The sequence below is a fragment of the Botryllus schlosseri genome, chromosome 4 (assembly GCF_051294905.1).
Source record: "Botryllus schlosseri isolate E-star chromosome 4, Bs_hap1, whole genome shotgun sequence".
In the NCBI taxonomy this organism is placed as follows: domain Eukaryota; kingdom Metazoa; phylum Chordata; class Ascidiacea; order Stolidobranchia; family Styelidae; genus Botryllus; species Botryllus schlosseri.
In genome coordinates, this window is record NC_137239.1 from 9232810 (window position 1) to 9247386 (window position 14577).

The window sequence follows — 14577 nt, forward strand, 5'->3', positions numbered from 1 at the left end:
TATAGTCCTAATTTGATATTAGAAAAATGTCTCAACAGTCACAACCTTCCATGCCAAGTGGTATTCAATACTAAAGTGGCCCGCACAATCCTTGGTAAACCGCACGTGGCCATTTGGCCAAAATGATGGCTGCCCCCTTCTGATGGAGACGAGAGAGAGAGGGTTGGTGAGGTTAGACCACGTGAGATTCCCGATCTAAGTCATACCAAACACTCAGATTTAGAGGACGTACATTATACAGTGCGTGGTTTGCAAATGATTGGTTCGCATCGAAGTAACTGGTCCGTGACTTTGAATATTTCGTGCGAGAAGTTTCCTGATTGGTTCATTTTCTTAGCATCGGTAAAGGCCGTCGCCTACATATAATCCGTGATTGGAGAGTAATCGCGAAGATGCAAAATATGTTTTTAGAAATTACAATGAATTAACTTACGTTGTGGCGGATTTCACCAACGCTAATGTTTTACTCTGATACAGGCCCTTTTCATACCGGATTTACGAAACTCTTTCGGGAACATGCGCCGAAACAGAGGATGCTCATATAGAGCAGAAATTACGGTAACATTTCCGAGAACAGGTCGTGTTCACACCTATTTAGAGTTACCGCGAACTTTTGTTCATACAAGTCGCTTTTTCGGTAAATTCCCGGGAAATCATGGCCAGTATGAACGCGATTCTCCGTAAGTGTTGACAGTTACGAAACCATGTCTGTGGGGTGTTCCAGTTGTAATATGCTTCGACCTGACTAGTATTTTGGTGTCGTGGATTTGTGGAAAACGATGTGGGAGAGGCTTATTCCTGAGTTATTCGTGAGATGCGGAGAAGTTGGCTTCAACTTTAAGCTATGGGGTGTTGCGGATATGCCTTCTCAATGCATATGGGGCTCTATACTCAATATACCTGTATCAGTAACAGACATAGGGTAATCGCGATTAGTAATCGTAATCGATTACGACGATTACAGCATTTTCAAGTAATCGTAATCGCAATCGATTACATTCGAAAAAATCCCGAAGTAATCGTAATCGTAATCGACTACATCCCATATTCAATCGATTTCTTTGTGAAAGAACGATTACTTTTTATTTGTACAAGGACTGTGACATAAACTGAACACTCGTGAACAAGGAAGAGTTATTATACCAGTTATTGAGAGCACAAACGTCTGATTTTCAAATGACACTGCTCATTATTACGTCAGAGGTAGCCTATTAGCTTTGCTCGTCTTTGCGTAGGAAGTATCCACACATAGTAAATAGATATTCGATGTAAATTTGTGTGATTGTAAGAAACCCACCGTGCTGTATATCGGTTTATCAATACATTTCAGACGCCACTACCTCGCACCATGATAATTAATCATAATCACCTCTATGCCTAAGCTAAACAGCAACTTTTGTATTGATGTTTGGTTATGCTTAGTTAAACTATAGAATAGGCTTACCATATTTTGGAAATCTAAAAAGAGGACACTTTTTCAGAAATTTCAGACATGCAAAACCGGAGAAGAATTCTCAAAAACCGGTAAATTTTTCCCACTTTGTGATCGGTTGACTAAAAAAAACTAATTCTATAGTTAAATGCAGTTTCACCGTTGCTGCTTGGCGAGCAGTAGGCCTGTATGGTAGGAACGTACAGCAGACGATGGTTTAAAATTCTGTACTCGCCAAATAAAAAATTACGATTTCCACAACGAAGTATTAAAATCAACAGCTGCTGATATATTCATCATAACTGGGCCGCTGTTTTGCCGTTTCTCGTAATGGCAGCTTGCATTACATTATCTGCATTAAGTTGAAGGCAGAATTTCATGTTCACTTTCTGTTATTCTCATAATATTCTACCCAAAACGGGTCGCTCTTTCACAATTCTTTACTGAACATTTGGACCTGCCGCCATAGCCACCGGCTTATATACCATGTTAGCGTGGGTTGTAGCTAGAATCAGGATCAAAACAACAAAAGCGTCCCCAAACCAAACTTTGGTCTTGGGCCCCCATAATAGGGTAGTCAATTTTGAAGTTGAAGATTTAATTTCGTCAATAATATTGGTAATTGCATTATATTGCATTTCTAATCCTATCTCAGCGCCCGATGGTCAGATTTACCTGAAGAGCGTGGGTGGGGGGTAATTCATAATTATAACATTTGGTGTCTTGCAATAATTACTTTATTGTATGTTGTTAATCCGTGACCTCCTGTCTGTTATATAGCCAAAAGATATTGATTGTAGTGGCCCAAACAGCAGACTAAAAGAAAAACTTGCGTGAGTCGCACACACAAATTGTCATGTCTAATGCTCTGTGGGTGCCCGAGTGGCATTTGCATCGTGGTCCCAGATTGGAAAGAATGAACTATTAGTCACGCCCACCCAGCGCGGCTATTAACAATGGACACATACCCTAAGTTTTGGCCAATGACTTTCTTTAATAGCACACTTCGTGGAGTCTCATGTTGGCCGAAACTGCATATGTCTTTTGAAGTGTCGAGGAGCGGTATTGACTGGCACCTAAATGCCTATTACTATGAATTATGCATGCTTTATTTCTTGCGGGGGAGACGTATGCATTTCGAAATCAAGCTATCTAGACTAGAGACATTTAAATCGCAAAGCTCAAAGAGATATTCCAAGTTAATGAAATCTGTCGAAAATGCTCTATAATTTATGTTGGTTTCCAAAATACTTTTGAGTCACCTCCAACCACGCTCCCCACCCTATTGGGGAATTGGGGTGCGGCAGTTGGACCTGGCAAGAATGTAAATCATTGGGTGCGATAAACCACCGTCTATAAAATGGGCAATGAGTACATTATGACGTAACAAGGAAACGTCCCATCTTTTTTCAAAACAGTTGTTATATCATTGGGGCTTTCGAGCGCAACCCATGTATTGTCTTCCAATATAACTGCTACGATGCAAAATAAATGTAATCGTGAGTAATCGTGATTACTTTTCTAATGTAATCGTAATCGACTACTTCCCGATTTTGCTGTAATCGTAATCGTAATCGTAATCGCGTGATTCAGAAGTAATCGTAATCGCAATCGATTACATTCATGAAGTAATCACCCCATGTCTGATCAGTAATAGAGACCGAACATGTTCCTGGCTTTTATATTGTCAACCGAAGATGAGAGCTGAAACTGAAAGCCAACGAAGAGGATAGAGTCTTGAAATGAAAAGAACCACCGATCACATCTGCGTACGGGTACGACAAAGTCAGTTTAATACAATTAAATACAATCTTATTTACACCTTACAGAAAAACCAGAGCTTTCTAGAAATCCGTGAGAGAAACGTTTGGTATACTCTGCAACGAGCTTCGAGACCATAGCGAAAAGCTGCCAGCAAATTATACAAACTCAATTTCTCCTGATTGCTGAGTAGCTGTTGCTCTTTGGAGGCTAGCCAATGGAGCCAATCGTTTATAGATCCAGGTATTTTTAGGAAGGCAACTGTCACAAGTTGATTTTAATAGAAATTATTGCTGGTGCCTAGTAATATTTCTATATTTGTCATAGTGGAATGTCAGTATGAAGCCAGTTTTAGCATAGCATACCACTACATCAGACAAATTTGGTCTTGAATCATTATTTTAGAAAAAGAAGTCTGAAAGACCAATTGGTCTTACCAAGTTGACTACTTCTTTGTCTCACAAATGAGACCCAAATTGATGGAAAATAGTTGGCCTAGCAGTGCTGCGGTGGCAATCTGTTCAGCACTAAGTTATTAGTGAAAGGAAAGTGTGAGGGACCTGAGTTTGCAGTGTTGGGATATTACTGTGATAATGAGTTTACAATTCATTCACTACCATGAAAGTACATGCCACTTACCACTCATTACACAAAACTCATCACAATATATACGGCTGTCCGAGTCAATACTTATAGCATTTGTGGTGTTCAAGTCGGTAGCGGATAGCCCATCAATGTATGTGTGTATCAGTCAAAGTAACAAGGTACTTTGAATTCTGGTTGTGGTGCAAATACGAATACCCCATACATTTGAAGGGTGGTATGCAACCAACAACCTGGTACCACCTAATGTCCATGTCCGGCCTTTATCAATAGTAGGTCCGATTCCGTCAGATTTAATCCATGAACCTGGAGGGCTCATGCACTTTCAGACAACAAGCCATTGCTAACATTCAGGGAAAATAGGTTTTTCGACCGAAAGTGTATGAGCCTGGTTCAGGTCCGTGAAAAGGAAAAAAATCAATTTGTCTCAACAAGATAGTCATCTCTTGTGCTCCTGGCTCATGATGACTTACCCGCCTGAATTTTTAAGACAAGGCTAAATTTGTCTTTAAAATAAGAGTTAAAAAACGTAAGCATCAAAAATTGTCTCAATCAGCTGGTTGTGTCTTGTGTTCTACTGTTCATGTCTCATGAGAACTATTCGGTCTAATTTTTAAGACCACAGATTATATTGTTTCTTCGTTAGCAAAATTCGCCTTGAAATCAAGATCAAAAAAATTTATGCAATAAAATACTGTCTCGATAAGCACAATCTAATCCAGGGGTGGGCAAACTACGGCCCGCGGGCCGCATGCCGTTCTGTGCGGCCCGCGAGAGTCTAAAGAAACTTATTAAAAATATTGATAAAATGCGTCCTAAAATTCGAATTGATGCAGGGACATGATTAAACTTTTACTTAGTATATTTCACCATGATAATTCTAAGGAAGTGGGTCTCAACCTGGGGGACGCGTGCTCCTTGGGGTCATGAAAGCATCTGAAGGGGATCGTGAAGCTGAGCTCAACTGAAATTTTTTTCCCGCTTTGCGCGATTTCCTTCCAATTCCTAATTAATGCTCTGTACTCAATACGAATTTCATATTTAAAAATCCCTCAACAATAGTCGTAACCTCCCATGCCACCAAACAATCCGTTAGGTTTGCTATAGCATCCTGATTGCGTTTTGTGATATGACGCTAAGGGGGCGCGAAATCTACACATATAGTAGAAGCGTGTTTGAAGCTAACATGGTTATGATGCTGTCAGCATTGTGTGTCCTGGAATTGAACCCAAAGCGGAATTAGTAAATCTATGAACTGATCACTGCTCACAGATTTAAATTTCAATCTTGTTCTAAGAATCGGGACTACAGACTTTCATCTCTATAGTTTTGACAAATTGGTTATTGAGGTCGACCATCAGCCTATGAAATCTCGCCATTGTTTCTGGCGCGTGTACGATATCATCATAGCAATGTTTGGTTTGTTTCAAATAAGCATATATATTATCTCCATGTCCTCACTATATAATCAAATACCAGCAATATTGCGTTTTGGTTTATGATCCCAATTTTATATAGTGCGGCCCGCGAATGGATTCAGATGTTGAATGCGGCCCGCGAGCTCAAAAGTTTGCCCACCCCTGATATAATCTGTCTTCTAAGAAGCGCTTCTTGGTCTTATTTATAGGCCAAAAAAGCGTGAGAATTTTATATGGACTTTGAAGAGCTGAATCAGTCTCAATTTTAAGACCCCACTTCCAGAGTTGTAATGACTCGAGTCAGAATTTTCAGATGACTCGAGTCAATTAGTGTATTGACTTGACTTGGACTCGAGTCATTGCGAATGACTCGAACCAAGTCATATAACTCAAGACTCAGACGACCAAGACCAACATTTCACTATAATTTCGAAAAGTAGTACACTATTGGGAGTTCGTCTATTGGTACTGGTACTTGAATATGCGACCAAAAACTGCTAAAAGTGAGGAAAATCAGTATATTATAAATGCGATATGCGAAACATTCGATATCACCACACAGCGTTGTAAAAAGTGGGTTTAACAAGACTTTAACTGAAAACTGAGCAGTCAACACAATGACTTGGACTCAACACTCTGCTCGATGACTTATACTCGATGGTGAATTGAAAATGACTCGACTTGACTAGAGTCAAAACTATAAAAGTGAGATCGACTTGTGACTTGGTTACAACCCTGCTCACTTCATTAAGACTGAAATTCTAATTGTAGGTTTTGAAAAGTTGGTAGTTCTAGTTGAAGTTGCGCATTGTGGAATTCCAGTACTTTGTACAAGTCTGAGTTTGGTAGGTGGATGAAAAATTACCACAGCAACATTTGTACCAAACATGCATTTGCTGCATTAAGTTTTTTTCGGAATGACCTCATGGTTGGGAGCCGGAGCGTTCCGTACTGGCCTACATAACTGATGACGCTGCCTATCCGTTTCAGCCCTGGCTCATGAAGCCTTTTCTCTGAGGCACAAACAGAGCATAAGCTAGAGCTAATTACAGAGCATAAGTTAATAACAATTTCCAATATGTAATATAAATTTCCTTTCTGCTGCTCTTCAAATTCACAATCGATTTTTCAGAAACATAGCGAATAACACACGAAGGTTGAAATATTTTGGTCGACTGAAGGCGCGGTGGTCGGCTTTTCTCAGAAACTGCAACCCGCTAAGGCCACAATAATACAGAGGATGGTATGCGCAATGAAGACCTGGTGGTGATCCAAGTATCGCAGGCCCAGATGTCGGAAATTCCCTGTGTGACTTTCTCAATAAACAATGCTCTTGCTTAACCAGATGCGTTTGTGCTCTGTTTCATTTTATTCATGAGAAAAATTATAACTTGATGCACAGTTCCTTTTTTTTCATCAGTATCCTCCATCTAGACCTGCAAAAAGATCAGATATAAGTTCACTTGCCTAACATCGCATCGCATAGCAAAGTAATGACTTGGTGGTATGTTAACTATATTAAAACAAGAGAATGAAGGCATAGGTAAATCCCAATTATGGCTTGGATGATGTGTGATGGCTTACCAGTACGTTCGTACAATTTCAATTTTGGTTAGTGATTCAGGTGTGCTTTCACTATCAAAGCAGATGTTACCAAAGCCCTTTTTCAGTAGGCGATATGATGGTGACTAACCTACGCACAACATATCCATGGTTAGAAACTCGCCTTTAATGTAACAAATTTGGCAAGGGTTAAGATCAGCAACGAAATTAGTGTTGAAGGCATGAAGTTTTCAGGCAACTCACCCAATTGGTAACTGCATCATCTGGAGATTATGTTCCACCTTTTTAGCCATGCCACGTTTACAAAACCTCGGAAAAAAGGAAGCTGACTAGGTATTGTGAGCACTGAGCATACATAATATAAATCCAAGAATAATGCAGACCCAACACCATTACCCAAGAAGATCAAAATACGGCAGTTAGCTCACCTCGAAATACACGCAGCCTGAATGAACAGCGCGTTCCCGTAACTAAAGGTTTGATTGACAGCGTTCCGGTAACCCAGCTGCGCCATTCGTGTTCATACTCAGTCGGTCCCGTAAAAATCTCCGAAAATAAGCGCGTTCATAACCGCCGCGTAAAACCAGTTTTATGTTCACATAGAGGGGTTCCGGGAAACATTTCCGGGAAATATTATTCCCGGAACCCCGGTATGAAAAGGGCCATAGTTCCGTTACAGCACTGTATACCTAAAGCACTCTGACGTGCAAGAAAGAAATTTTGAATCTTTCAATTGGATTTTATATATGTGCATTATGTGCAATATGCAGCCAAGTGGTTTAGTTTCAATGGAATTTTATCTCAGTAAGCTTACGATTGATTCGCTTCTTATGACTCGAATATCACGAGGGTTTCAGACATGGCGATGTAGTTATTTGGTGGCGTCATCATCATTTCGGGATCTCCACTGGAGTTGAACGACGATTTTAGTCAAATCGACATGTTTTCCTCACTGGCTGTTTTAATCGCTTAGGATGTGTGCAATCTTCGATTCTATTAGCTTTTGTCAAAGCAAAATTTCTCCAGAAACTCGTTGGAACCTTGCTTGACTTACTGTTGTATGTTCCTGAAATAATTGCCCCGTAATGTCACTCGATATGTAGGAGGCTACATACAACATAAACATCACTCTAAATACGAGACAACAGTATCGCCTTTTTTCACGTTGGCGGCAACGCCGTATCGCGTAAACAACATCAGGTTCGAGAGAAATTTGGTGTCTTCTCTTTCTTCGCGTCTATTCCTCTATTTTCTCACAACGCGGACATCGTTACGGCGAAAGTTGAAGTCCGCTGCTGATTCTATTGCAATACGACATCACGACAGTCACAGAGAGCGCAGATTTGAAGAGATGCTCGGTGAATAGTGGAATTGTGTCGCAGCTTATCGACAATTTTAAAGGTAAATGTTAAATTGTATGCCACCTTGGTTTGTTTGTTCTTTATTTGTACAAGATTCACTTACCATAATCAAGGCTTTAATGTCGTACTGTTACGGAAAATTACGTAATTGGCCAGCTATTGCATCATTCACTGGCTTAATTATGAAACGCGAGAGGGCGGAGGTTGGTTCAAGGTTATTGGTGTCCTTTTCGGGTAAGGTAAACCAACACCCACAAGTTATCGTATGATCACTACCTTTCAGTGTTCCCCGTGGGAATGTTGTGCATGAAGTGTGGATTAGCAGAAACTTGACATGAAAATCCTTGGAATAATTGCTTGATTCTGTCAGCAGTGATGATTTTATTCAAGTGCAGAGCAGCAGCTCTCCATGGTAAATGTTGAAATCCACATGAATCTGTTCGAGTTTAGGTACCTTGTCATACTGCACAGTATAATTATCAGTTTATCTTCTCCGGGATTAAATGTCACCATCTACTGTAGTCTTCAGTTTGTCATTTCAAAGTTGTATTCTATTAATGTGGAGATTACTACTTCATAATTTAGTATGTTGTTAGAATAATATTTCGTTAACAATGCACTGTTGGCTCTACCAATTTTGATAGACTAAAGCCCAGATCAGCTAGGGAAAACATTTTCTTAAACGACATAAGAATCATGATATTCAACTTAATGCCTGCACGCTTCGTCATAGTAGAGTTGCAAATCATAATCGGTTTAGAAATTGATGTAAAATGGAGGGTCGTTTTTGTGGTTAGGTCTGCCTGTAAAAATTGAGAAGTGCTTGCATGTCCACCACTAATTGGTGTTTCCCATGGTCATGTAGTGTACAAAGGACAGCAGGGAATCCTTATGATTGTTGCTTTATGCCACCACTTTGTCAGCAGTGATAATTTCATTCATGTGCTCTGTTAGCTCGCCCTGGTGAATGTTGAAATACACTTGCATTTTCTTGCCTTGTGATATCTTCCTACACTGCTGACTCAAAATGTTCAATGCATCTTGTGTGGGTTGAATGCTGCTACCAACTGTAATGTTGCGTGGTGACCGGTATATGCTATGCAGAATTGCATTTTTCCCAATCTTATTTACCTTGATATTGTCAGAACGGCTGCAGCCATAGATACAAACCTCATAATCTACACACTTACAGACAGAACTTGTCATGGGTTTTTGAACAAGTCTAAATGTCAATAATGCCCTCGCCTAATGTTATCAGCCACCTGTACTAGTGTTTCGTGACGGTTTTACTTTTCGTATCAGGATAGAGAAGATTCCAAGACTATTATCACAACCACAAATGATGATTTGAAAAAGAATTATTAACGAAGGATACATAGATTGGACAGTGGCATTTCAGGTACGTTAGGACTACGAACACATCTGGCTTAATCATTAGTAATAACTGTTTTATTCAATTGTATCAATCCAGTGATAGTGACAGCAGGATTGACAAAGCTACTGAAATTGCAGTCATTACTTTTGAAAGCCTGAATAAACCGCCAATAAAAGACTGGATTATCTGCTTTGCAAGTCAAAACAGGTACACACAACTGCAAATTCAATGAATATATATGATTGCCCAAATCATGGAATAACACTATGAACTATGGCAACCAAGCAGGAAAGATAGACCTATTAACGGGTGTATGTCATGAATGTCCTTACCTTGTAATTAGGGCAATTTTTGTTTCACTGAAATCCGGTAAAAGTTACATTTAATTTCAACAAAATTTGCCGAACAAAGTTGTATTCATGCATGTAAAACCCAGCAGGTCACATATTTATTACTGCGCCCCTAAAAGCTGGTTGCTACAGTTTCATTAGGCTGAAATTCAATGTATAAAATATTCTTATAGTAAAAATGAGAAGCTACCCGCACAAAAATCTCATGCTGGAGATCTCTGCCTTAGTCTGTCATTTCAACTTGCGTCAAGGTTATCGCTTCTTAGAAAGGAGCGAATGTACTTTTATAAACACACAGTTCGAACTAACTGAGCTATCTCAAGAAAACATTGCAGTTTGTGCTGGTTTGACCAAAATCCAATTGATACTTTCACTTCTAATTTAGTTGTGCACTGTCGTGCTTTATTGGGGTTGTTGAACGTCCAGCTGGCAGGTCAACTGTTGCATCATAGATAACATTGAGGTGCAGCTAATACCGTTACATACCTCTTGGTTATGGAAATCAAAGAGGATAGGATGGGAAGCTGCTGGCAGCTGTTGAAAAAATGTTGCAAAGACTTGTCATACCAATCACTTATAAAAATATGTCTGTTTCAGGCTCACAAGATACCATAAGTAAGAAGAATGATCCACCGCATCTGGTCGGCGCCAGGCATCAAAATGGATCGATCCAAGGCTGGATTATTGGACATTCGTTCGTTCATTTACAATGTTTCATTGTAAACTATGACCATTTTATCCTGTTAAAAGTAGACATGAACAACTGGACAACATGATAATTCTATTTTTTGGTATATTTTCCTGAAAATTCTACAAGAGAACTACATAGTGTCTATTGAGCTGAGCTTGTACAGATATTTGCCGTTCTCATGTGTTCGAGCATGAACTCTGACGTGATAGGAACTGAACTTCATCGAATTTCCAAGTTTTCACAAATTCAGTAATTGTAATTTAATTTTTAAAACATTGTAGTTCTAATTCTAGTTAATTTTGAAAACTAACCTTGTAGCTGTAATTCTAATTTGAGTTGAAAAAATCTAATCTTGTTAAAATTCTAATCTAACTTAGATAAGGTGAATTTTTCTTGCTGGCCACATCTGGTTGAAAGTTACGTTAAGGTATTTAAACTTTCAAGTAACTATGCCACAAATATTGATTTATACTATTGCAGTGGTCCTGTTTTACTGTGCATTACTTCGTTGCCTTGCATTTAATCATTGACTTGACTTGATGGTTACACTGTAAACTATATAAATATCTTGCGCTTTTAAGTTCGGAGATGTGCGTCTTGAGTAAGTAATAATTTTTTAGTACTGCCGTGGCCCTGTTTCATTGTGCATCATATTGTTGACTTCCATTTTATTATAATCAATGGTTACATTGCAAGCCTTAATTATTTCATGCTGTGCGTAAATTGCGCAATAGTGCCATGCCAGAATTCCTGATTTATTGTGCATTGTTCGCTTTTATTATCAATTTTTTCATGCTTCGTGTTATCACTGATTTTCACATGATGGTCTGATATTGTATTTGATTTTGAATACGATGGTTTCATTATCACATAAAAGATTTTTCAATGCTACATGCAAGCGGTGGGGTCTGAGTCGACAACTCCAGATCAGCTAGTAATCGCTCTTACGACCGACAATCCCCTCCTGCACATGTACATTTGGTGGTACCACTTTGATCTTATTCTATTAAGTGCCACTTCTAATTCATCAAATAAATGTTTTTATCACCACAGCAACCAATTCGCAGCACCTTGTTAATTTTCTCTGATATGCGTGTGGTGGTCTTACACTCACCACAAATGCTATTATTTGACTCAGACAGCCGTATATATTGATTTGTGGTTTGGAGCATTAGTAGTAAGTGGGCTTTATATACTACGGTAATCTAATGGAATAAATATGTGCACTGTGCAGTAATCGTTGACGTTTGCACTATAAGCACAAAGTAGCTGGGTAGCGCTGGCAGAATCTTCGAGGCTAGCAATAATCGTCCGAATGCCAGAGAAATATTCTGGATTTTTCAGCTCAATAGGGTGTAAATAGGATTTCACCTTTAGGGTGATTTTTATATATCCACCTTCAAAGTCGGCACAGTTTTTACATAGTGCCTAGGAAACGTCTATATGAGACAACACCACATGCCACAACACAAAACCACAACATCAACGGCTATTCAGGTGTTCTTTTTTTTACGTGCAACGCGTTCTCTTTGGCGTTGTCACCAACGGAAAAATATTTAGTGTGATGGTTAGACCGTCAATGGGTTGAACACATTTTACGAACATGACTTGGTATCCACGCCGTGGGAGCTTGATTTCAATTATTATTCAGAATGATTCATAAAGTTCAATAAGAAAGCGAATAGCCCATGAGTGGGTCAAATTGTAACCTGCTGCTGCTGCTGCTGCTGCTGCTGCTGCTGCTGCTGTTTCTTTCCTTTTTAATTCGGCAATTGTTGGCTTCAAGTCTTCCCATTCTAAAATTTCAATTCGACATTTGATAATGTGTGCCTGCGCATTAGGTAAACCCTGATTGTATTGCAGTTTTACCATTCTCTTTTAAGGTTGACTCGTTTAGGTGGTTCAAGAAAATATATATCATAGACTCCAATTAGGAACGGATGATCAAGCTCTCGAAATTATGTACGAAATCGGTATCCCATGTGCTTAGAAGACTAGTAAGCAATCCATGAATGTGAGTTTTTCTTATGATCCGTGATAGAAACGACAGCAAATGGAGGGAATACAGTAGTAAGATCAACAAAGAACCCTAAAATATCTACTACTTTATCGAATTCATTCTTTTCAATGCGGTAAGATATTGGTAATATCTTAAACGAGACACCACCGAAATTAGGAATCAATTTTATAAAATCAGTTTCCCGTGTCACAACGATAATAAACTAATTCTGATTCTAAGACACTATTCTTTCCGACTGACAATTCCGGCTAACAACTAACTATCGTTCGTTGTTTGCGTGACTGCCTAATCGCGTCCAGCAAGTGCGACAGCGAATATATCGAGCGAGAAATTTCGCAACGGGTTAAGAAACGATGACGCGCAGCCGCGGCATCTGGAGTTTGAACGGGGTACTATACAAAAATCATTTAGTTGTAGTTCAATTACGGAGCTTTCTGCAGAAAACGGCTGCGGTCAATTTTTCTTTCCGACCTCTTCTTCAATATGAGACCAACACATTTTAAGAGCGCTGAGACCCTTTAATTGCTAATGGGCTTTTAAATACTGGAGTTGGAAATGACATTTCAGAGATATTTTATTGATTTCAACCCCAAACAAAAACCGACACTCTTTGCGTTATACTATTTCTATATTAATGGAACTATCGAAATATTGCATATTCATTCATCTATCTTACCTAAATATGAATGCCAATACATAGCCAATGCACACCTGATAACATAGCTGATAGGTTTCTCTTCAGTTCAGAGATGGCTGAATTCATTACGCTCGAGGCTGTAACGGAAATATATGTACTGGCCAGATCGAGTTTGGAATACTTTCGTGAAAGACTTACAATTCCTTACTTTCTCGTCGATGACGTCATCAACTCGGTCGTAATCAACCGTACCTGGGCTACCTTCAGTACCACGGAATCCTCGAATTCCACGTTCGCCTTTGGGGCCGGTTTTGCCTGGAGGGCCTTGGACTCTTCTGTAATGTGGTCGGGTTTCAGCTGGTCCATCATCCGGAAACACATCTTCTATGTTCTTACAGACTAAGTGTTGTTGGCTACTCGACACCACGCACCAGAATAGTGCGAAAATAGGAATTATCATCGAGATGGATTTCGACATTGTGTAACAAAACTAAAAACGATCTGGAATACAAAAATGGTTCGAATCAGGGATCTGCAATGAAGACACTGCGAAACATTTGTTACCAAGGAGTGAAGTTGGCCTATAAGTTAATTGTTACGTCGCCATAGTCAATGTTATTCGCTGTGACAGTATTTTTTTAGACCGGTATATATATAACCTTCTGACAAAACGGAACCCTTGCAGACCAACCGAGTCAGAAAGAATAGTCGCCTAGTTTCTTTCTCTATGTGGCTATAGTGCGCACTTTTCGCCAAATTAGCATCCCGCCTCTTGATTCGGATGCAATGTATGAATTAGAAGTGATTTTAGAAGTATTCGAAGTACTTAAGAAGGTAATTCGAGTAGAAATAGAAGTGGAGACGCGGAAATCCACTCAATTACGAGTAGAAGTAATGCTTTGCCAAACACGCTCAAACCACTTCAAGTCGAATTAGAATTTACGGTTTGAAAACTACTCAATTAAGTATGTAATATTGAATAGCAGTCATAAATGCGCTTTCATGTACCGTCAAAACCTGAAAATTGACATATATGGACGGTGCAGGAGCAGGAGCGACAAGTTCGTGTTTATGTAAATCTCGTTTTCGACGTTCCAAGAGTTTCACCGCATCACGTAATAAAAAATGATACCTTTACTATAGAACAGTGCTACCCTACTTTTTTTAAACCCCAGTACCTCTTTCAGAAAATGGGACGGTATGACGCCCTCCTTCGTATTTTAAGGCCCGTAGTCGATGAAAGACACCAGTAAGTTTTATCGAATACTACTTTACCGATTGGTGCTATTAGGAAGGCAACTGAAAATAGGATGGATCGTATAATTCAAAACGTTTTGTTGAGCTCTGTTTCCATTGATTAAACTGT

The 14577-nt window shown here is 39.3% G+C and overlaps 1 protein-coding gene across 1 annotated transcript in view; it reads right to left on the bottom strand.

Moving 5' to 3' along the window:
• LOC145438077 (uncharacterized) overlaps positions 1–14359 on the bottom strand; it is a 32495-nt gene extending 18136 nt beyond the window's left edge. The window contains exons 1-3 of the mRNA XM_080315470.1: positions 13410–14359; positions 13286–13348; positions 12264–12350 (exon numbers count right to left, since the gene is read on the bottom strand). Of these exons, the coding sequence (XP_080171596.1) occupies positions 12264–12350; positions 13286–13348; positions 13410–13689 (430 nt within the window). The 5' untranslated portion in view covers positions 13690–14359. The remainder of the gene's footprint in view (positions 1–12263; positions 12351–13285; positions 13349–13409) is intronic.
• Positions 14360–14577: the final 218 nt, after the last annotated feature.